A 22,321-nucleotide genomic window follows, 5' to 3' on the forward strand; every position below is an offset into this window, starting at 1 on the left:
TGGCATTTTATTATGTCTAAGTGTTATACGTTGTCTCCATGTGTCTAATTGACTTTAATAAAGATTATTTGTATTTTTTCAAACACCTGGTCGTGACTTGTTTCTTGTTCTGGTTCAGTCTTAAATGGCAGCGCCGATGACGTTCCGTAATGGTGCAGCCAATCAATCACTATTCTTCCTTCACAGTAACTTTTGCATATGTCACAGAGCATGTCCATAAAACACTCCGATAGAAGTCAATAAGTCGTTTTAAGATTAAGGTTTCTTGGGCATCGGTACCTGCTGTAAAGCAAATCCTTGGAACCACTGTTCACAGCTCAAAGCAGAAGCTCATTCAAAATGTCTGCCCCCATAATCATGTACAGAATAAAAAAAATATATAATAAAGTCAGAAAATAAAAATAGGTAAGTAAAAATATATACATTTTGAAGTTTATTAAATACATTTAAATCTTCCCCAGGTGAGATAAACCACAAAATTATAATTTTTGGCAATGATCTAATATTAGTTTTGTTTTCATAAAGCATCAGTAGATTTTATTAAATCCTTTTTTGACATCTCGAATCAAAATTTTAAGGGGGTTATACGGAGAGATAAAATTGCTGGCCTATCCTCAGGATGGGCCATCAATATCTGATAGGTGGGAATCTAACATTCGCCACCTCCGTCGATCGCCTGTTTAAAAAGACTGCGGCACTCGTGCGAGCATGGCTTTCCCTTTATTTCTTTCACTGCTCTACACTGTCAAATGCTGACAAACTAGTGGCAGTACACAGTATTACAGCCTTCCCCCATTCATTTAAATAGGAGAAGAAGGTTGTAATATTGTAAACCGCTGCTACAAGTGTGTCAGCGTCTTACAGTATGGAGTAGCGTGAGCGATGAAGTGGAGCAGTGTCAGCGATGAAAGCGAAGTAGTGCTCGCACGAGCACCGCCGTCCCTTCAAACAGCTGATGTGCTGGAGTGCCGAGACTCAGACCCCCACGATCAGATAATTAACTCTCCAGATAACCACTTTAACGAAACCATATCTCAAGTTCTAAACAAAGTAAATGATACACAGTCCATCTCTTTTCTGCCACGTATGCTAAAGCTGAAAAACTTTGCTACAACAGCCTGATGATACACTATATAGACAAAAGTAATGGGACACCTACACATCACACCTAAAGAAGCTTTTATGGCATCCGATTCTAAATCGTTAGTCATTATTATGGAGTTGGTCCCCCTTTGCAGCTAATACAGCTTCCACTCTTCTAGAAAGAATTTCTACAAGATTTTGGAGTGTGTCTGTCTGAATTTTTGCCCATTCATCCAGAAGGGTCTGCCTCACAATCTCTGTTCTAACCCCAATCTCCCAAAGGTGTTCGATGGGGTTGAGGTCAGGCCTCTGTGGGGGCCAGTGAAGGTCTTCCACACCAAACCGTGCCTTTATGAACCTTTCTTTGTGCACTGGGGCACAGTAATACCAGAATAGAAAAGGGCCTTCCCCGAAACTGTTCCCACAAAGTCAGAAGCATACAATTATCCAAAATGTCCTGATATGGTGAAGCATTAAGATGTCCCATTAATGGAACAAAGAGGCCAACCCCTGAAAAACAATCACATAGCATTATACCATTCCACCAAACTTTACAGTTGGCACAATGCAGTGTGGCAGGTAATGTTCTCCTCGCATTCGCCAAACACAGACTCGTCCATCAGACTTAGATAGAAAAGGCTGATTAGTCACTCTACAGAACACATTTCCACTGCTCCAGAGTCCAGTGGTGGCGTGATTTACACCACTCTATCCGATGTTTGGTATTGTTTTTGGTGATGTAAGGCTTGCAAGCAGCTGCTTGGCCATGGAAACCCATGCCATGAAGATCCCGGCGCACAGTTTATGTACGGATATTAATGCCAGGGAAAATATGTAATTCTCCAATTATTGAGTCAACAGACTTTTATGCACTATGAGACTCAGCACTCCCGCTCTGTAACTTGGTCGGCCCGGTGTGGCCGAGTTGCTGTGGATCCTAAAAGCTTCCACTTTGAAATAACATCTACGCACAGTTGTAGGGATGCACGATGCATCAAAACTTCGATACTGTTTCAATACTCTGCATTCCCAAACGGTTCAATACCGTTATTTCATGAATTTCGATACTTAGCTGTGCGTCCGCACAGCTCAGTATAGTAACACATGAATGTATATTAGAGCGGGGCTGCGGCTGTGTGATACAGTCATTCCCCCGCTCCTGAGTCCTGACATGTGCGCGCCGTCAGGATGATTTGATGCGGCCGGCGCTGCACTAATGAGCGGCTGCACTGAAGACAGAACATGGCGGGCACACTGAAAAACACCACCCTGTTCTGTCCTCAGTGCCTGCGCCGCCGCTTATTATAGTGCAGCGCCGGCCGAATCACCTCATGCTGATCGCGCACGCACTTGTTGTCAGGAGCGGGGCAATGTATTACACAGCCGCAGCCCCGCTCTATAACGGCAGAGATTAGAGAAACCCCTCATCTCCGCCGTTATTCCCCTGAATGCTGCAATCAAAGCTGACTGCAGCGTTCAAGAGGAAGTGAGAAGGGGGGATGCCCCTTGGATCGTGTCACAGAAATTCCCTGTGACGCGATTGTGGGACATACCATATATAGGCAGACAGCCCCGGGGTCCATTGAAGGACCCCAGGGCTGTCCTACAATATTTCCTGTTAGGGTATACTTAGGTATGTCCTAAAAACTGCCTGTGTACTATCAGTACACAGGCTAATGTACTGGCATATAGATATATGCCAGTACATTAAAGTTTAAAAATAAAGTAAAAACAAAGTAATGTTAAATTTAAAAAAATACACATACACCTTTTTTACAATAAACATTAAAATAAGTCTCAATACATAAAATATTCACATATTGGGTATTGGCGCGGCTGTAATAACCTGCACAACAATTTTTTTTGCATCATTTATGATGTGTACGCTGTAAAAAAATAAAAGAAAAACTGCTTTCTATCACTTATTGTGGCGCACGAGGTGTGATGAATTTAACCTCCATGTGCCTCACATTAATAGTAATTAACCCCATCATGTACCTTACACATTAACCCATTATGACTGAGAAACATGATGGGATTAATTACTATTAATGCGAGGCACATGGAGGTTAAATTCATCATCACACCACGCGCCTCACATCATTACTGTTGGCAAAGTATCGAATTGGTATCGAAATCGCAATACTAAACGAAGTATCGATATCGAAGTCCAAATTCTGATATCGTGATCTCCCTACACAGTTGATTGTAAAATAACTAGGGAGGGAAGAAATTTCAGCTCTCTTGTTCTTTGTCCACGGCATGGCTGCCTCTCTCATTCCTAGTCCCCAGCATGGCTCCCCTCTCATTCCTAGTCCCCAGCATGGCTCCCCACTCATTCCTAGTCTCTAGAACGGCTCCCCTCCCATTCCTTGTCCCCAGCATGGCTTTCCTCCAAATCTTGTTCCCCAGCATGGTTCCCCTCTCATTCCTGGTCCCTATTAGGCCTCCCCCTCTCATTTTTATAAAGTACACCAGCATGACTCCCCTCATTCTTAGACCCCAGTCAGGCTTCACTCCCCATACCCCCCTGCACTGCTAACCTTGACAACTCAGTGGCAGTCTTGCTCAAGAATCCAGTGGGCTGTTCAGTGCAGCGTGACGCGTGACGCACCCTCCTCTTCTTTAACAGCCTCCCTCCTCCTATCTCTTTTCCTATAATACTCCATGATTCTAGAAATGCTCCTCCTGCTCTCTCTGCCCCAGTGATTAGGTGCGATGCTGGCAGCTTCTCTCCCCTGATGTGCCAAGCACTTATTCGCATCACTGGAATGAAAGCAGGAACGGCGCACTGAAAGCACTCACAATCCCACTGAAAAATTTTCTCCAAAAAGTTGTTTTTGTTTGGAATAGGTGTGGCCTGCTTATAGAGAAGCAGCTTCCATAGACTAAGGGTATGTGCACACACACTAATTACGGATGTAATTCGGGCGTTTTTGCCCCGAATTACGTCCGAAAATAGCGCCTCAATAGCGTTGACAAACATCTGCCCATTGAAAGCAATGGGCAGACGTTTGTCTGTTCACACAAGGCGTATATTTACGCGCCGCTGTCAAATTACGGCGCGTAAATAGACGCCCGTGTCAAAGAAGTGACCTGTCACTTCTTTGGCCGTAATTGGAGCCGTTATTCATTGACTCCAATGAATAGCAGCGCCAATTACGTCCGTAATGGACGCGGCGTTCAAGCGCCTGCACATGCCGTTACGGCTGAAATTACGGGGATGTTTTCAGGCGGAAACATCCCCGTAATTTCAGCCGTTACGGACGCTATCGTGTGAACATACCCTAATGGGGGGAAAATCTGCCACACAAAAAATTCGGTCTGGATCGTCTTAAATGGGTGGTCTTCTGGGGAGATTTTATTGTACTACCAAATTAATTAGTACAGAATTTTGGAAAGGCTCATTTCTGAGTTTTGCTATCGGCCCGATGGCTTTTTTGTATGCTCCTGCAGAGGTATAGATACTGTATTTATCTGACTAATGGTATTGACAAAGTAATAAGTGATAGAGGAAAAATGAAGTTACATTGATCTACGAAAATTATCCAACTGCTTTTGTGGGATCAGAAAGAAATGTTCTTTTAGTTGTAATTGCCCATAGGGTCATGCTTTGCGTTTTAATGGAACTGCTAGGATTCAATAAGGTAAAAATTGATGGACACGTCTTTTTTTTCAATATATATGTTTGACTATCCATTTATCTGTGCACACAAAATAGCATCTAATTTCTTCTTCTTGCAGGTACTTGCCCCTCCATATAGGACAGGGGACAATTGCTCTGACCACAGAATCAGTTAGACACACAAAGCAACATTCCCCATAAACATTATGCGACTAAAACGCAGTCACGGCTACTGACAGCATGTATATTAATGCAAATACAATTTAAACATTTCAAACAAAGAAAACAGATATTTATAATAAAATGAACTCCTTATGTTGTTTAAATAAAAAATAACTTATTTTTTACTTAAAGCACACAGACATGCATAAAGTATCCTGCACCCAGATATGGGATTATCTTGTTATATAATACCTTTCTACGACTCCGTGCAGATCTGTGACAATTTTTCTCTTAAAGAGGCTCTGTCACCAGATTTTGCAACCCCTATCTGCTATTGCAGCAGATCGGCGCTGCAATGTAGATTACAGTAACGTTTTTATTTTTAAAACTGCCAGAAGCTGGGCGTTCTGAAGAGAAGTGGATGATACTTCTCATCAGAACGCCCAGCTAGTAAAAGTAGTAAACACGCCCCGATGTACGCACATAATACACGCCCAGTTGTACTTTTACTTTTCAACACGCCCAGTTGTACTTTTGCAAGCCTCATTTGCATAAATACGAAAATGGTCATAACTTGGCCAAAAATGCTAGTTTTTAAAAAATAAAAACGTTACTGTAATCTACATTGCAGCGCCTATCTGCTGCAATAGCAGATAGGGGTTGCAAAATCTGGTGACAGAGCCTCTTTAATGCTTAACAGGTCAGTCTGGAGCGGTATAACAGGGATTCCTGCTCAGAGCTAGTGAACACAGATGTGAAATGCTCTGTATTTCCAGCTGTCAAGCAGGAACTTAGCCAAGAAATTACTAACCCTTTTCACACCCTACACAAGACTAAGGCGCTCCTCCTCACATATTAACGCATTCACTGCAGGACACTTGACATGCACAACAATAGGATGTTGAGTGAGGTCTCAAAAATTGCAACACTTCTCACTCATTATCTTAAACCAGACTCGTATTAACTTAAAGAGGCTCTGTCACCAGATTATCAAATCCCTATCTCCTATTGCATGTGATTGGTGCTGCAATGTAGATAACAGTAACGTTTTTGTTTTTTTAAAACGATCATTTTTGGCCAAGTTGTGAGCAATTTTATATTTATGCAAATGAGCCTTTCTAATGGACAACTGGGCGTGTTTTCTCTTATTTCCAACTGGGCGTGTATTGTGTTTGTAACATCTGGGCGCGTTTACTTGTTTTACTAGCTGGGCGTTGTGAATAGAAGTGTTTGTCCGCATCATACACACACAGACACACAGCGTGTTCTCGAGAGATCACGCTGACACGTCACTTCCTGCCCCAGGTCCTGCATCGTGTCGGACGAGCGAGGACACATCGGCACCAGGCGATAGAGGCTACAGTTGATTCTGCAGCAGCATCGGCGTTTGCAGGTAAGTTGATGTAGCCTATGTTGCCTGGTGCCGACGTGTCCTCGCTCGTCCGACACGATGCAGGACCTGGGGCAGGAAGTGACGTCACAGTGTGATCTCTCGAGAACACGCTGTGTCTGTGCACTGCCAGAAGCTGGGTGTTAACGAAGAGAAGTGGATGATGCTGATTCGTCAGCATCATACACTTCTATTCACAACGCCCAGCTAGTAAAAGAAGTAAAAACGCCCAGATGTACATACACAATACACGCCCACTTGTACTTTAACTTTAAACACGCCCAGTTGTACTTAAGAAAGCCTCATTTGCATAAATATAAAAATGGTCATAACTTGGCCAAAAATGCGCGTTTTTGAAAAAAACAAAACGTTACTCTTATCTACATTGCAGCGCCGATCTGCTGCAATAGGAGATAGGGGTTGGAAAATCTGGTGACAGAGCCTCTTTAACAAGGTATTTGACAGCCGCGCCTACATAGTGCCAGCGTGGTTGTTGGCTGCGTTGCGACCATGTCAGGGCCGCTCCGGGTGGCCTTACCCTAAGGGTATGTGCACACACACTAATTACGTCCGTAATTGACGGACGTATTTCGGCCGCAAGTAGTGGACCGAACACAGTGCAGGGAGCCGGGCTCCTAGCATCATACTTATGTACGATGCTAGGAGTCCCTGCCTCTCCGTGGAACTACTGTCCCGTACTGAAAACATGATTACAGTACGGGACAGTTGTCCTGCAGAGAGGCAGGGACTCCTAGCATCGTACATAAGTATGATGCTAGGAGCCCGGCTCCCTGCACTGTGTTCGGTCCGGGACTTGCGGCCGAAATACGTCCGTCAATTACGGACGTAATTAGTGTGTGTGCACATACCCTAAAAGCTATGTACAGCTTTGGGGTTATTTAGTTTTTTTTATTGAATTACATTTAGTGATTAAAATCACTTTTGTGATATGAACTTTTATTTTCAAAATCAGTTTCACTTTTGCAGCTTCTATGTATCACAGAACATATAAGATGCAGAAAGCTGTTCCCAGCCGAATCCATCAGTGAGATGCACTGACGGCTCAGCAGACAGCGACTCCTGAGTGATTTTCTAAGATCTGTTTGGATCAGGTCAAAGTGGATCGTTTTGCACGGGCAGATACCTGGCTGGTATTAAGAGCCGATCAATGATAATGCGATCAGGGCTCATTTTCTCCATCTCCATGGAGCAATGATCATGGCTATATGGAGGAGATTCATCTTTAATACAATCGTTCGTCCCCATACAGTTTGCACATAATAAGCAGCACTTTACCGTTTACACGGGGAGATGTGCTGCCGACAAACGATAATTTTTTTATTAACTTTTTTTGGAGGATTATAAAAAAAAACTGAAATTCCACCATTGTTCTATGCGTTTTTAAATGGACGCCGTTCACTGTGCGGCGTAATTAACATGTTACCTTTATTCTATGGGTTGGTACGATTACGGCGATACCACATATGTAGAGGTTTTTTATGTTTACTTTTGCACAATAAAAACACTTTTGAACTAAAATTATTCGTTTTTGCATCGCTGCTTTCCAAGAGCCGTAACTTTTTTATTTTTCCATCAATGTAGTGATTTTTTGGGCTTGTTTTCTGCGGGACGAGACGTAGTTTTGATTGGTACTGTTTTGGGGTGTATGGAACTTATTGATTCATTTTTATTATTACTTCTTTGGGGGGAAATGGAAAAAAATTGCAATTTCGCCATTGTTTTTTGCGTTTTTTTTTACGGTGTTCACCTTGCGGTTTAAATTACATATTAACTTTATTAATGGAGTCATTATGGTCGCGGCGATACCATATATGTGTACTTTTATTTGTTACACTTTTACTAAATAAAACCACTTTTTATGGAAAAAAATGGTTTTATTTTTTTACTGTAATTTTTATTAATAATCTTTATTTCACATTTATTATTTATTTCATTAGTCCCACTATAGGGGACTTTACTGTGCGATCTTCAGATCGCTGCTATAATGCTTTGGTATACTTCGTATACCAGAGCATTATTGCCTGTCAGTTTAAATCAGACAGGAAATCTGTTCGGACGTGCCTCCGGCGCGTCCTAACAGGCATATGTCCAGGGCAGACCTGGGGGCTTTTATCAAGCCTCCGGCTGCCATGACAACCCATCGGAGACCCGCGATTGCATTTGCGGGCCGCCGATGGGTGACAGAGGGAGCGCACTCCCTCTGTAAACAAGTTAAATGCCGCGGTCGCTATTGACGGAGGCATTTAACGGGTTAAACGGCACCGATCTAAGTACACTTCGATTGCGGGCGTTGGAGCAGGAGCTCAGCTGTCATTAGACAGCTGAGCCCCGATTCCCGCCTGCACGGGAGACCCGTGCAGGACTTAGACTAGGCGAACGTGAAAAGGCGTCAGCCTAGCCTAAGGCCCCTTAGTGACGAACGTAAAAAGGCGTATTGTTGGTCACTAAGGGGTTAACCCTGTCCCACTGCGGCCACTTTTGACCTTCCTAACAGAGCCTTGTTTTTCAAATCTGACATATCTCAATTTATGTGGTAATAACTTTGGAGTGCTCTTACCTACCCAAGCGATTCTGAGATTGTTTGCTCGTGACACATTGGACTTTATGTTACTGGTAAAATCTGGTCGATACATTCAGTATTTAAATGTGAAAACACCAAAGTTTAGAAAAAAAAATTCAATTTTTATCAATTTAAATGTATCTGCTTCCAAGACAAAATGCTATGCCAAACAAAATAGTTGCTAATTAACATTTTCCATATGTCTAATTTATATTGGCATCGTTTTTTGAACATCCTTTTATTTTTCTAGGATTTTACAGGGCTTAGAACTTCTCAAATTTTCAATAAAATTTCAATAGGCTATTTTTTCTGGTACAAGTTCAGTTGTGAAGTCGCTTTGAGGGCCCATATAATACAATCCTTCATAAATCACCCCATTTTAAAAATGACACCCCTCAAAGTATTCAAAACAGCATTTAGAAAGTTTCTTAACCCTTAAGGCGTTTCACAAGAATTAGAGCAACGAGGAGGAGAAATTTACAATTATTTTGTTTTTATTGCAGAAATTTATATTTAATTAATTTTTTTCTGTAACACAGAAGGTTTTAACAGTGAAACGCAACACAATATTTATTGGCCAGATTCTGCAGCTTTTAGTAATATCCCACATGTTCCCCTAGGGTGCTAATGGACTGAAGAACAGGCCTCAGAAGCAAAGAAGCACCTAGGGGATTTTGGGGAATTCTTTTTAATAGGTTATATTTTAGCCACCATGTCAGGTTTGAAGAGGTCTTGTGATGCCAAAACAAAAGAAACACCCCCAAAAAAAGACCCCATTTTGGAAACTACACCCACAAGGAATTTATCTAGGGGTGAAGTGAGCATTTTGATCCCACAGGTGTTTCATAGATGTTATTAGAATTTGGATGTGAAAAAAAACCAACTTTTTGCAATAAGATGCTGTTTTAGCTAACAAAACAAACAAAAACAATTTCCACAAGTAGTAAAGAAGAAAAAGCCCTCCAACATTTGTAAAGCAAGTTCTCCAGAATACAGAAGTACCCCGTATGTGGTCATAAACTGCTGTTTGGACACATGGCAGGGCTTAGAAGGCCATTTGGCTTTTGGAGCGCAGATTTTGCTAGATTGGTTTCTCGGCATCATGTCGCATTTGCAAAGTACCAGTACAGTGGAAACTCCCCAAAAGTGACTCCATTTAAAAAAACGACACTCATTGAGTAATTCATCTAAGGGTATGTGCACACGAGAACTGGCTTTTACGTCTGAAAAGACAGACTGTTTTCAGGAGAAAACAGCTGCGTCGTTTCAGACGTAAAAGCTCCTCCTCGTATTATGCGAGGCGTCTTTGACGGCCGAACATTTGAGCTGTTCTTCATTGACTTCAATGAAGAACGGCTCAAATTACGTTGCAAAGAAGTGTCCTGCACTTCTTTGCCGAGGCAGTCATTTTACGCGTCGTCGTTTGACAGCTGTCAAACGACGACGCGAAAATTACTGGTCGTCGGCAAACCCATTCAAATGAATGGGCATATGTTTGCCGACGTATTGTAGCCGTATTTTCAGGCGTAAATCGAGGCATAATACGCCTGGTTTACGCATGAAAATAGGTCATGTGAACCCAGCCTTAGGGTGTAATGAGCATTTTAACCACACAGGTGTTTCATAGTTTTTATTAGAATTGGGCAGTAAAAATAAAAAATGTTTCAATAAGATGTAACTTTAGCTCAAAAATGTTCATTTTCTCAACAAATAAAGGAAAAAAAGAACTCTAACATTTGTAAAGCAACTTCTCTATTGTACAGAAATACGCCATATGTGGTCATAAACTGCTCTTTGGGCACACGGCAGGGCTCAGAAGAGAATGAGTGCAATCTGGTTTTTGGAGCACAGATTTTGTTTGATTGGTTTCTTGGCACCAAACCCCCTGTGGGACCAAAACAGTGGAAACCCAGCCAGAAGTAACCTCATTTTGGAAACTACACCCCTCAAGGTATTCACCTAGGGGTGTAGTGAGCATGTTAACCCCGCATGTATTTTCGAGAAATTAGTGTACACCCGATGTGGCAGAGCGAAAATGCTAATTTTTCCATAGATATTCAAATATGTAGTACCCAAATTGTGCCACCAAGAAAATACAGCTCTCCAATTATTATGCTGTTTTTCCCGGTTTTAGAAACACCAAGCAAGTGGACCTAATCTTTTGCCTTAGATGAACCGATCGCTTTCTATTGCATCTAAGGGGTTTAATGGCAGGAATAGGAGCTAGCTCTGGTCCCTGCCGTTACAGCAGGGTGTCAGCTGTAACATACAGCTGACACCCACCGCTGATTACGCCAGCTCAGCTTCTGAGCAGGCGCCATCTTGCCATCGGCTACGGAAGCTTTTTAGGCCCCGCCTCAGGGCGGCTTCCGTAGCCGACAGATCGGAAGACCAGTATTAGGCCTCTGGTTGCCATTGTAGCCACTGGCAACAATCGCCCTTATAGTAAAGAATCCCCGTCTATGATTATGGTATAACCTACTTTCCTCTAGACGTAGAGAATGCCCACTTGTCATTGTTACAGGCCTAGTTGTAAAAAGGTCATTAGAAAGATCTTTTTACTGTCCATTCATATATTAGTAAATTGGTATTAGATCACCCCCAAGCCATCTTTTTTCTAAGCTAAATAATACCTAGTCACCATATTTTTTTGTATGTGCCATTAATATATTTATATAAGTTAATCATGTCCCCTCTTAGTCGTCTCTTTTCAAGGCTAAATAGGTTTAATTCTTTTAATCTTTCCACATAACTTAGATTCTCCATGCCCCTTTTTAGCTTCGTTGCTCTTCTTTGTATTTTTTCCAACTCCAGGGCATCCTTTCTATGAACCAGAGCTCAGAATTGATAACCGGCGACCATTCAGAGTAGGAATCATTGACCACAACTCTCTGGATACAGTCCTTGAGCCAATTTTCAATCCAATTACAAACTATACTTTCTAAACCTATAGTCTTTAATTTACCCATTAGTCTATGAGGGATAGTGTCAAATGCCTTTGCAAAGTCCAAAAACACTATATCCACAGCGGCCCCTCTGTCTAGGCTTCTGCTCACCTCTTTATAAAAACAAATCAGGTTGGTTTGACAACTTCTGTCCTTAGTAAAACCGTGCTGGCTGTCACTTGCAATACTATTTTTTGTCAAATAATCCTGTATATATTCCCTCAATAACCCCTCAAACATTTTCCCCACGATGGATGTTAAGCTTACTGGTCTATAATTACCCGGGGAAGACCTAGAGCCCTTTTTGAAAATAGGCACCACGTTTGCCCTGTTCCATTCCCTTGGCACTATACCAGTCACTAGAGAATCTCTAAATATTATGAAGAGGCGGACAGAAATAACTGAACTAAGCTCCTTAAGAACTCTAGGGTGTAACCCATCTGGTCCCGGGGCTTTGTGTACATTTATTTTATTTAACTTAGCTTGGACATTATCTACATTCAGACAATTCAGTTTATCAACTGATATATTAACAGCACTGACACGGCTACTCTTTCTTCTGTTGTATATACAGAGCTTAAGAACCCATTTAGTATCTCTGCCTTCTCTTGATCCTCTGTCGCCAACTCCCCATTACCACTATTTAGAGGTCCTACATGTTCAGACCTTGGCTTTTTTGCATTTACATACTTGAAGAACTTTTGGGGATTTTTTTTATACTATCCTTGGTCACCTGCCTTTCATTTTGTATTTTTGCTGATTTTATTACCTTTTTACAGATTTTATTAAGCTCTTTATAACTACCAAAGGTTACTGTTGTACCCTCAGATTTGTTTTTTTTCAAATGCCCTTTTTTTGTCATATATTGCCCGTTTTACAGAGGGTGTAAGCCATGTGGGGTTTAATTTTAGTCGTTTATACTTGTTACCTATAGGAATAAGTTGTGCACTATAAGTGCCCTAAGTAGAATTTGAAATCTCCCATTTATCATTTGTACCATTATTTAACATTAGTTCTTCCCAGTCTATATCCTGAATTGCAGCCCTCATCCTGGGGAAATTGGAGTTCTTAAAATTAAGTGTTTTGCCCTCCCAGCCTGCGTTTGTTTTTTACAGTATAGGTAAAATATAACTATATTGTGATCACGGTTACCGAGGTTTTCACGAACATTGACATTCCCAACAAGCTCTGTATTATTAGAAATTACCAGATCCAACAGAGCCGTCAACTTTAGTCGGGTCTTCCACAAACTGGCCCATAAAAATTTTCCTGCAACAGATTGTGGAAATTTCTTCCCTTTGCAGTTGAAGCTGAACCATGATACCATTTAATAACCCTGTAATTAAAATCTCCTATTATCACTACAGTACCCCCCTGTGCAGCCCGCTACTTTTGTGTATATAACTGATCTTCGATATCCTCAGTTATATTGGGGGAGTCTATAGATTACACCAAAAGTAATTTTTTCAGCGTTGACCTCCCTTTGTAATTCCACCCACAAGGTTGCAATCTCCGCAGAATCTTCAACCCACTATTGTCTCTTTCACACTCACCTTCATATCACTTCTCACATACAGACATACACTACCGCCTTTCCTATTTGTCCTGTCTTTCCGAAAAAGTTTAAAACTCTGTAGATTTACAGCCCAGTCATGAGAAGAGTCCAGCCATGTTTCAGCAACACCAACTATATCTATATGTTCCTCCAGTACCAAGGCTTACAGCTCCCCCATTTTGCTTGCTACACTTCAGGCATTTGTGAACATACACTTTAACTTGCCTTTCAATTTTTCACTTTCATTATCAGAAATGTGATTATTTGACATTATTTGGGCATTTTTGCTTTCATTGTTGTTTTGTAACAAAAGGATCTCCTTTTCCTGTTGTGTAGTCCTCTCCCCACAGTCTATTTCTCCCCCCACCCATTTAGTCTGATCCCTCCTTAAGCTAACTACCCGTTTATTTTCTACATTGACCTCCCTCCTCAGCCATAGTTTAAATACTCCGCCACCCCAGCTAGAATTCTCTCCCCCAGCACAGCGGACCCCCTTCCATTTAGGTGCAAATCATCTGCAGAATACGTTTTTCACCCCCAAAAAGTCAGCCCAGTGCTCTAGGAACCCAAAACCTCTTCACCAAGACTTAAGCTATGCATTTAACTCCCTGAGCTCCCACGGTCTTTCCTGTGATGTGCATGGCACAGGCAGTATTCCAGAGAATACTACCTTGGAGGTCCTTCCCTTCAGCTTGTAGTCTAGTTCTTTAAAATTATTCCTAAGCTGGGTTCACACGAGCACATTAACATCCGTAATGGACGGACGTATTTCGGCCGGAAGTCCCGGACCGAACTCAGCGCAGGGAGCCGGGATCCTAGCATCATAGTTATGTACGATGCTAGGAGTCCCTGCCTCTCCGTGGAACTACTGTCCCGTACTGAAAACATGATTACAGTACGGGACAGTTGTCCTGCAGAGAGGCAGGGACTCCTAGCATCGTACATAACTATGATGCTAGGAGCCCGACTCCCTGCACGGAGTTCGGTCCGGGACTTCCGGCCGAAATACGTCCGTCCATTACGGACGTTAATGTGCTCGTGTGAACCCAGCCTTAAGTCTCCTCCACCTACCATTTATTATGTCGTTGGTTCCTACATGGACCACGACAGCTGGATCATCACCAACCCCTCCCAGTAATTTATCCACCCGTTCCACCACATGCCGAACCCTGGCACCAGGGAGACAGCAAACCATTCGATTGAGGCGGTCTTGGCGACAAATTATTCTATCCGTCTTCCTGATTATAGAATACCCTACAACTACCCCATTGTCTTGCCTTACCTGCATTACCATTCCGCCGACTACTAGCTGGGCTGTTCTGTTAGGGAGATCAGTATCCACTAGGGCCGCCATTTCTGAGACAGACACCATCGCATAATCACCCAACTTGGCAATTTTGCTTGGAATATCAGAAACAGGATTGGCCTTCCTTTTCTTGGACACAACTTTCCACTACCCCTAACTACATTAACCCAGCTACTTGCCTGATCCTGTTGACCCATGTCTTCACCCTCCAGTTCTACCCCACTAATTGCTTGCTCAGTGAGCAGAATGCTCCACTCAAGATTGTCTATTGCCCTCAATGTTGCATTTTGCTCCTCCAGATCTCTAATCCGAGCTTCCTGGTGAACAACATGCTCACTTCTGCCATAGAGGTATTCACCCTGGAACTCCGGTTCCAGCCGTGCATACATATGGAAAACTGTGCACTGAAGAAAACATCCAATCTTGCTGTGAATTATCCCAGTTACAAAAAAACAGTGAATAATTGTTAAAGTACTTACAGGGACATAAACTCCACTTTTTAACTCCGTTTAGTACCTCCACTTGATATACAAGCCACTTAATTTAGCAAGGCCAAAACAGAGCAAGGTCAACTGAGGCCTGCAGGCTAATTTATATCACCTGAGAGCAGTTAACCCCTCCCCCTAGTCAGCTGCACAGCAGGAAAGGAGCTAAGAAGGAAAAAATAGTTTTAAATTGTGTCAGTTTTGCTAGCTTCTATTAGCAAGCACTCAATTCATATATTAAACACATTTTCACACACAGGAACACAGCAATCCAATCCCGTTTAGTAACTACACTTGGTATACAAACCACCTAATTTAGCAAGGCCAAAACAGAGTTCAGCTGTGTTCTTCTCATACAAAGGTTTACCCAAAATTGTACAAAATATTCCATGTGTGGTTTGACTAATAAATTTGTACAGAGGAAAAACTATATTTTTGTTACCCCATGATTTTATATGCTTTGGCATCTGCTGCCTGGAACCGGTTTCTAAAGTTAAAGAGTCACTGTACTATCTTTTTGTATGCATTGTATTTGAAAATGAATAAATTTTATTAAAAAGCTTTGTTTGTTCTATTTTAGGGCCTCTCAAATTCGTACTCCACCGCCTGTTTCTACAGCTATTCTGTATTCACCTCCATGGATGCTAAAGACGAAAACAGAGCTATGTGTTGGCGGTGTCTTTAGTTAAAGCGTGTCAACAACTCTTAGAACTCATGAATTGCACTGAGTGCACAGTGCAAGTAAAATTACAGTAAGGCCTCGTGCACACTTCCATCACCGTTTTCACGGCCGTTTTTGACGGGTCCGTGACCACGTTTTAGCAGCCGTGTGATTTCCGTGTGCACTCCGTGTTTCCGTTTCCGAGCGTGGTACTGTCCAGGGTGCTGAAAGAGCAGGGTTGTTCAGCGCTGGTCACTGTACAGGGTGCTGAAAGAGTTAATGTGTTGCACTGATCGGCGGTAACTCTTTCAGCACCCTGGACAGTGACTAGCGCTGAAGAATGACCATGCATAAATACAATTTATGAAATAAAAAAATTTGTTCATACTTACCCAGAACTCCCTGCATTTTCCTCCTGTCCGGCCTCCTGGGATGACGTTTCATCCCATGCCACCGCTGCAGCCAATCACAGGCCGTAGTGGCGGTCACGCAAGTCTGGATGACGTCAGAAGGCCGGCCTCGAGGGATAAAGCTTCATCCCACGTGACCGCCTCTGCAGCCAATAAGCTGCAGCGGCCTCTGCAGCCAATCACAGGCTGCCGCGCCATATAGGAAGATCGGACTGGAGGAATAAGAGGGACTCGTCACCAAGACAACGACCGGGGTACATATGAACTGCTTTTTATTTTATTTTTATTCAGCAGCCTCTTCTCTCTATCAGTGATTAATAGAGACAAGTGGCTACCGATTAGTGAAATATATCTGTAATGTACTTCTGCCCGCCCGGCCGTTGGTAGGCAACGGCTCCGTCACACACGGACCACACACGGATGCCTTCCGTGTGCATTCAGTTTTTTTGATGGCCCCATTGACTGGCATGGGCCTCACGGTCACGGACTCTCGGACCAAAGTAGGACATGCTCTACTTTTGACGGAACGGAGCAACGGGACCGTAAAAAAAACTGAAGTGTGCATGGCCCCATTGAAATGAATGGGTCAGGTTGCTAGCCGTCAGAAAAACGCACTGAGGTGTGCACTAGGCCTAATAGTAGAGTCCCTATTTAATGTCAGATAAAGAGTGCACAGTGCATGTGTAAAGACAGGATGTAATTTCACTTGCACTATGCACTCAGTGCAATGCATGAGTTTTGAGGCTGGGTTCACACGACCTATTTTCAGACGTAAACGAGGCGTATTATGCCTAGTTTTACTCCTGAAAATAGGGCTACAATACGTCAGCAAACATCTGCCCATTCATTTGAATAGGTTTGCCAACGTACTGTGCAGACGACCTGTCATTTACACGTCGTCGTTTGACAGCTGTCAAACGACGACGCATAAAATGACTGCCTCGGCAAAGAAGTGCAGGGCACTTCTTTGCAACGTAATTTGAGCCGTTCTTCATTGAAGTCAATGAAGAGCAGCTCAAGATTACAAACGTCAAAGACGCCTCGCATATTACGAGGAGGAGCTTTTACGTCTGAAACGACGCAGCCGTTTTCTCCTGAAAACAGTCTGTCTTTTCAGACGTAAAAGCCTCTCATCGTGTGCACACACCCTAAGACTCGTGGACACGCTCTAACTAAAGACACCATCCACGACCAGCTCTCTTTAGTCTTAGGGCTGGTTTCACACTACCTATTTTCAGACGTAAACGAGGCGTATTATGCCTCGTTTTACGTCTGAAAATAGGGCTACAATACGTCGGCAAACATCTGCCCATTCATTTGAATGGGTTTGCCGACGTACTCTGCAGACGACCTGTCAAATGCCTGTAAAATGACTGCCTCGGTAAACAAGTGCAGGACACTTCTTTGCAACGTAATTTGAGCCGTTCTTCATTGAAGTCAATGAAGAGCAGCTCAAGATTTACGAGCGTCAAAGACGCCTCGCATAATGCGAGGAGGAGCTTTTACGTCTGAAACGACGCAGCTATTTTCTCCTGAAAACAGTCTGTCTTTTCAGACGTAAAAGCCACTTCTCGTGTGAACATACCCTTAGCATCCACTGAGCTGAATATGGAATAGCCGTAGAAACAGACGTTGGAGGATGAATTTGAGGGGAACAGAAATAGAACAAACTGGTAACTTCAAATAGATTTTTAACAATAGAAACAAACAAATCGGCTGATGAAGCTATTTAGTAAAGCTTATTGATTTTCAAATACAAAGTATATCTGTCATAATAAAATAAAATGCAGTATCTCTTCAAAGAGGATCTGTCACTAGTTAATTAATTCCCTATCTCCTAACTAATCTTATAGGCGCTTTGCTGCTGATAACTACGGTATTTTTTTTTTTTTAAAAACGTTTATTATTTTCAAAATTATGAACATTTTCTAAATATGCTAATTTGGCTATACTTGCTAAATAGGAGGGGACTCTCTCTTTTCACTCTGGGCGGTGTAATTTTTTCTGTATGACGCAGTCCACAGCTTCTTTCCCTTCCCTGCCCAGCAACACAGCCTGATCTTATAGTATACAGCTTCCATTCCCAACTGTGTTTTCAACTGGTGATACCTCCGGTTGTTTCACAGCGATCCTGGTGCCATGTGAAAGATTCGAATCTCATCTTTCATATTGTACCAGAACCAGTTTTAGGTGGAGATATGGCTGTTTGAAGTGATCCCGCTTCGCTCCAGCCTCAGTCTCTCACACTGTGTGAAGAAGCTTCTTGCTGATAGGACAGCAACAGAGCCTGTGAGGAAACTCCATCTCAGGAGAATCGTTGCTGTTACCTCCCACTTGTCTAGTATAGCCTCATTTGTAGAATAGGTTTCCTGGGCCCATTTATTGCAAAGTCAGGCCACCAAGTGAACCCCAGGGTAGTGTGACTATAAAAATGAATATACATTTCTAAGATGCATTTTTGTAAACTCAGATGATAAAGCATTTGTTTAAAAATTGTTCTGCATTTATTTATAAACTATGAACTAAATGTTTAAATATGTAAAATACACAGGAACAGATAGTAATGTTGGTAGTACGTACCTAGTAATTATATCATCATCCTCATGTGTCACCCCTTTGGCCAGCTTACAATCAGTGTCACTTCCATAACCGGATTTCAATTCATGGCCACTAGATTCCAAAAGCTCTAAACGTTGGGTAATGCTGGAGATTCTTGAACCACCACGGAGGGGCATAGTGTGAGAGAACTGCCAGCCTCCTGCACCATGTTCAGAACGACAACCACCAAGTGAGGGAGCTTCTCCTGCTTGTAGTCGTGGACTAGCCTGTCCATAACGCCAGGACACAGGAGAAGAGCGATTTGACAGACTAGAAATACTGCGAGGGTTGGCATCATCACTGTCATAACACATCATATCTAAAGAGCTGAAAAAGAAGAGAAGCATTCAGAAAAGTCTAGAATATACAATTGCAAGTGGTTATCCAAGAACAACAAATGAAAGATTTTTTTCTTAAAGTGACTTTAAAAAGGTACCACAAAGAAAAGTTCAAGCGATTTTCTTATTGAAACCTTACCACTTTTATTAATTTTTGTTCACTGACTTTTTTTATGCATAACTTACTACCTACTGACTTTATGCACCACTATCATAATTAAAGGAAATATATCATCAGAAAATTATAATAAAAACCTGGTTGAAAGTAAACATGTTTTATTTTTAAATGTTCGTTGTTTTTTTTTACGTGACCATCCATGTAAAATAAAACACTGGTCCTGTAGCACGCACGCACACACACATACACCAAGTATCCGCCCTGGCGGCCACAGGGAATTCCAGCTGAAAAACAGCACCAAATTGTGATGCCGTTTTTCAGCCAGAATGTCAGCTCTAGAAAACTGCATGTAAAAAATAAATAAATTCATACTTACTCGTGCCATGGCGACGCGTCCCTCTGTCGACCTGCAGCCTCGCCTCCTAGGGGGACGTTTAACCCCATATGGCCAATGATTGGCTGCAGCAGTCACATGGGATGAAATGTCAACCTTGGTGGCCGGACTGGATGCAGGAGCAGAGAATTCTGGGTAAGTATAATCCTTTTTTTTTTCTGAGTTGCGTTTTTTGGGTGGAATTGCTTTTCCGCTGCAAAAACCACAACATCTGCTGTTTGTTGCGGGTTTTACTTCCCCATTGAATTCATGGGGGAAACCTGCAACAAAAAAGTAGCAATTAAACAAATCCATGCTGCGGATTAAAAAAAACGCACCGCAAGTCAATTTCTGAGCGTTTTTTATGCTTATCATTTGTACAGAAGGTGGATGAGATTTGTTGAACTCTCATCCACTCTGCTGCTACTGTATTATGCTGCAAATTTTCCGCAATTAAATCCATTGGGGAAAATCCGCAGTATTTAAGCTACGTGTGAACCCGGCCAAACACAATAGGCTGACATTTCATGTTTTCTGCACCTCCCTTGTTAGGTTTGCAGTATAGACTGGGACAGAATGAGTCATCTCTTGATTGTTAGGCCTCATACACACTTCCGTTGGCCATTGTACGGCCGCTAATGACGGATCAATGAAACACTGACTGCACACGGATGGCTTCCGTGTGCACTCCGATGTTTCGCGGACCAAATGAATGAAGAGGCAGAGATTGTTCCGTCAAAAACGGACAGGAGTAGGACCTGTCCTAATTTTGTCGGAACGGCCACGCGATTCCGTTAAAACAACAGAAGTGTGCATGGCTCCATTGAAATAAATGCATCAGAGTGCTAACAGTTAAAAAAAACAGATAGCACCCTGAAGAAAAAAAAACTGAAGTGGGCATGAGGCCTTAGAGGAAGGAGTATGTAATTACAGCTCTTCAATACAGCTGGAGGTCAAGATAAGGCAAAATACCAACACTATACACACAGATAAGGCTATGTTCACACAGGGTATTTTGCAGGAGGAATATCTGCCTCAAAATTCCGTTTGGAAGTTTGAGGCAGATTTTCCTCTCCCTGCTCGCCGATTTTCGCGCCGTTTTTCGCCCGCGGCCATTGAGCGTGGCGGGCATAAAACAGCGCGAAATACGCTTTCTCTGCCTCCCATTGAAGTCAATGGGAGGTCAGAGGCGGAAGCCCCCGAGATAGGGCATGTCGCTTCCTATTGAAATCAATGGGAGGCGTTATCGGGCCGTTTTTGCCGAGTTTTGCGACGCGGTTTCCGCGTAAAAAAACTCGGCAAAATACTCCGTGTGAACATAGCCTAAGGCTCTCCTGTTACTTCCTGGTTTTTGGAGGAGGGGCAGGTCTCCATCTGTTCCTGAAAAAATACCCAAGAGTGTGAGATGTGATAATCTTACAAAATTTGGAACGACAAAGTCTTGGTAAAATTGCTAAAATCGATGATATCGTTTTCAAAGCGGCTGACAAAGGGGGCAACATAGTCGTGTGGCCCTGCAAAATGTATGAGGCAGAAGCCTATCGTCAGCTACATAACGCAGAATGCTACAAAAAAATGACTTTCAATCCTTTATCTGCTTACAGACTTGACTTGCAAAAACTTTTAAACACAGCGGTAGAGAAGAATATTATATCAAAAGATCTTAGGGAAGCACTTACAGTTCCTGAACCGACTATTCCAACCTTATATCTTCTACCCAAAATTCACAAGAATGCAACGACTCCACCTGGTCGTCCAATTATTTCAGGTAAGGGAAGCCTCACGGAGAAAACATGTCTTCTCATTGATTACTATCTAAAGGACATTGTCAAAAACTTACCATCTTATACTCGTGATACAGCGGATTTACTACAAAAGATCAATGGCATCAATATGGAGGAGGACATGCTGCTTGTAACATGTGATGTCGAGTCTCTGTACACGAGTATTCGACACACAGATGGTTTGCGAGCTGTTTCTTACTTCCTGTCCATGGAAAATATGACAACATCATTCAATAATTTTCTTTTGAGTCTCCTAGAATATATTCTTATGCACAATTTTTTCACCTTCAATGGGTCCTTCTACCTACAGCTTCAGGGAACAGCAATGGGGGCTGCATGTGCACCCTCATATGCCAATTTGTTCCTGGGGCTGTGGGAGAGGGACCTTTTGGATGGTTGTCAGGATGTCTCTATGGACCAGGTCATATTCTGGGCCAGGTACATAGATGACATCCTGAGTATTTGGAAGGGTACTCCAGCTTCTCTGGAGCATTTCATCACGAGTTTAAACAAGAACAATTTGAACATCAAATTAACGTATCAATATCACAAAAACCAGATAGACTTTCTGGATGTCAGACTCTTTAAAGACCAACTAGGGTTCCTCCAGACAGATGTTTTCAGAAAGTCTACCTCGGTAAACGCATTACTTCATGCGTCGTCTTCCCATCCAATACATACCATAAGAGCTGTACCTATTGGACAGTTTCTTAGAATTAGAAGAATTTGTTCATCGGAAGAGATTTTTGAGAAACAGGCATTCGAATTGACAGAACGTTTTCTGAGTCGTGGTTATAGTAAAAGGTGCATTAAGAAGGCCTATCATCGTGCTAAAACCACCCCAAGGGAGAACCTTTTATTCTCCAAAAATGTGCAACGAACTGACTCTCAGATAAGGTTTACTACA

The 22,321-nt window shown here is 42.5% G+C and overlaps 1 protein-coding gene across 7 annotated transcripts in view; it reads right to left on the reverse strand.

Moving 5' to 3' along the window:
* NAV1 (neuron navigator 1) overlaps nt 1-22,321 on the reverse strand; it is a 735,938-nt gene that overhangs the window by 518,461 nt on the left and 195,156 nt on the right. For all 7 annotated transcript variants that reach the window (XM_075853621.1, XM_075853615.1, XM_075853622.1 and 4 more), the window contains one exon: nt 18,784-19,128. In XM_075853621.1, coding sequence (XP_075709736.1) covers nt 18,784-19,128 — 345 coding nt within the window. The remainder of the gene's footprint in view (nt 1-18,783; nt 19,129-22,321) is intronic.

The sequence above is a fragment of the Rhinoderma darwinii genome, chromosome 2 (genome assembly GCF_050947455.1).
Source record: "Rhinoderma darwinii isolate aRhiDar2 chromosome 2, aRhiDar2.hap1, whole genome shotgun sequence".
Lineage (NCBI taxonomy): Eukaryota > Metazoa > Chordata > Amphibia > Anura > Rhinodermatidae > Rhinoderma > Rhinoderma darwinii.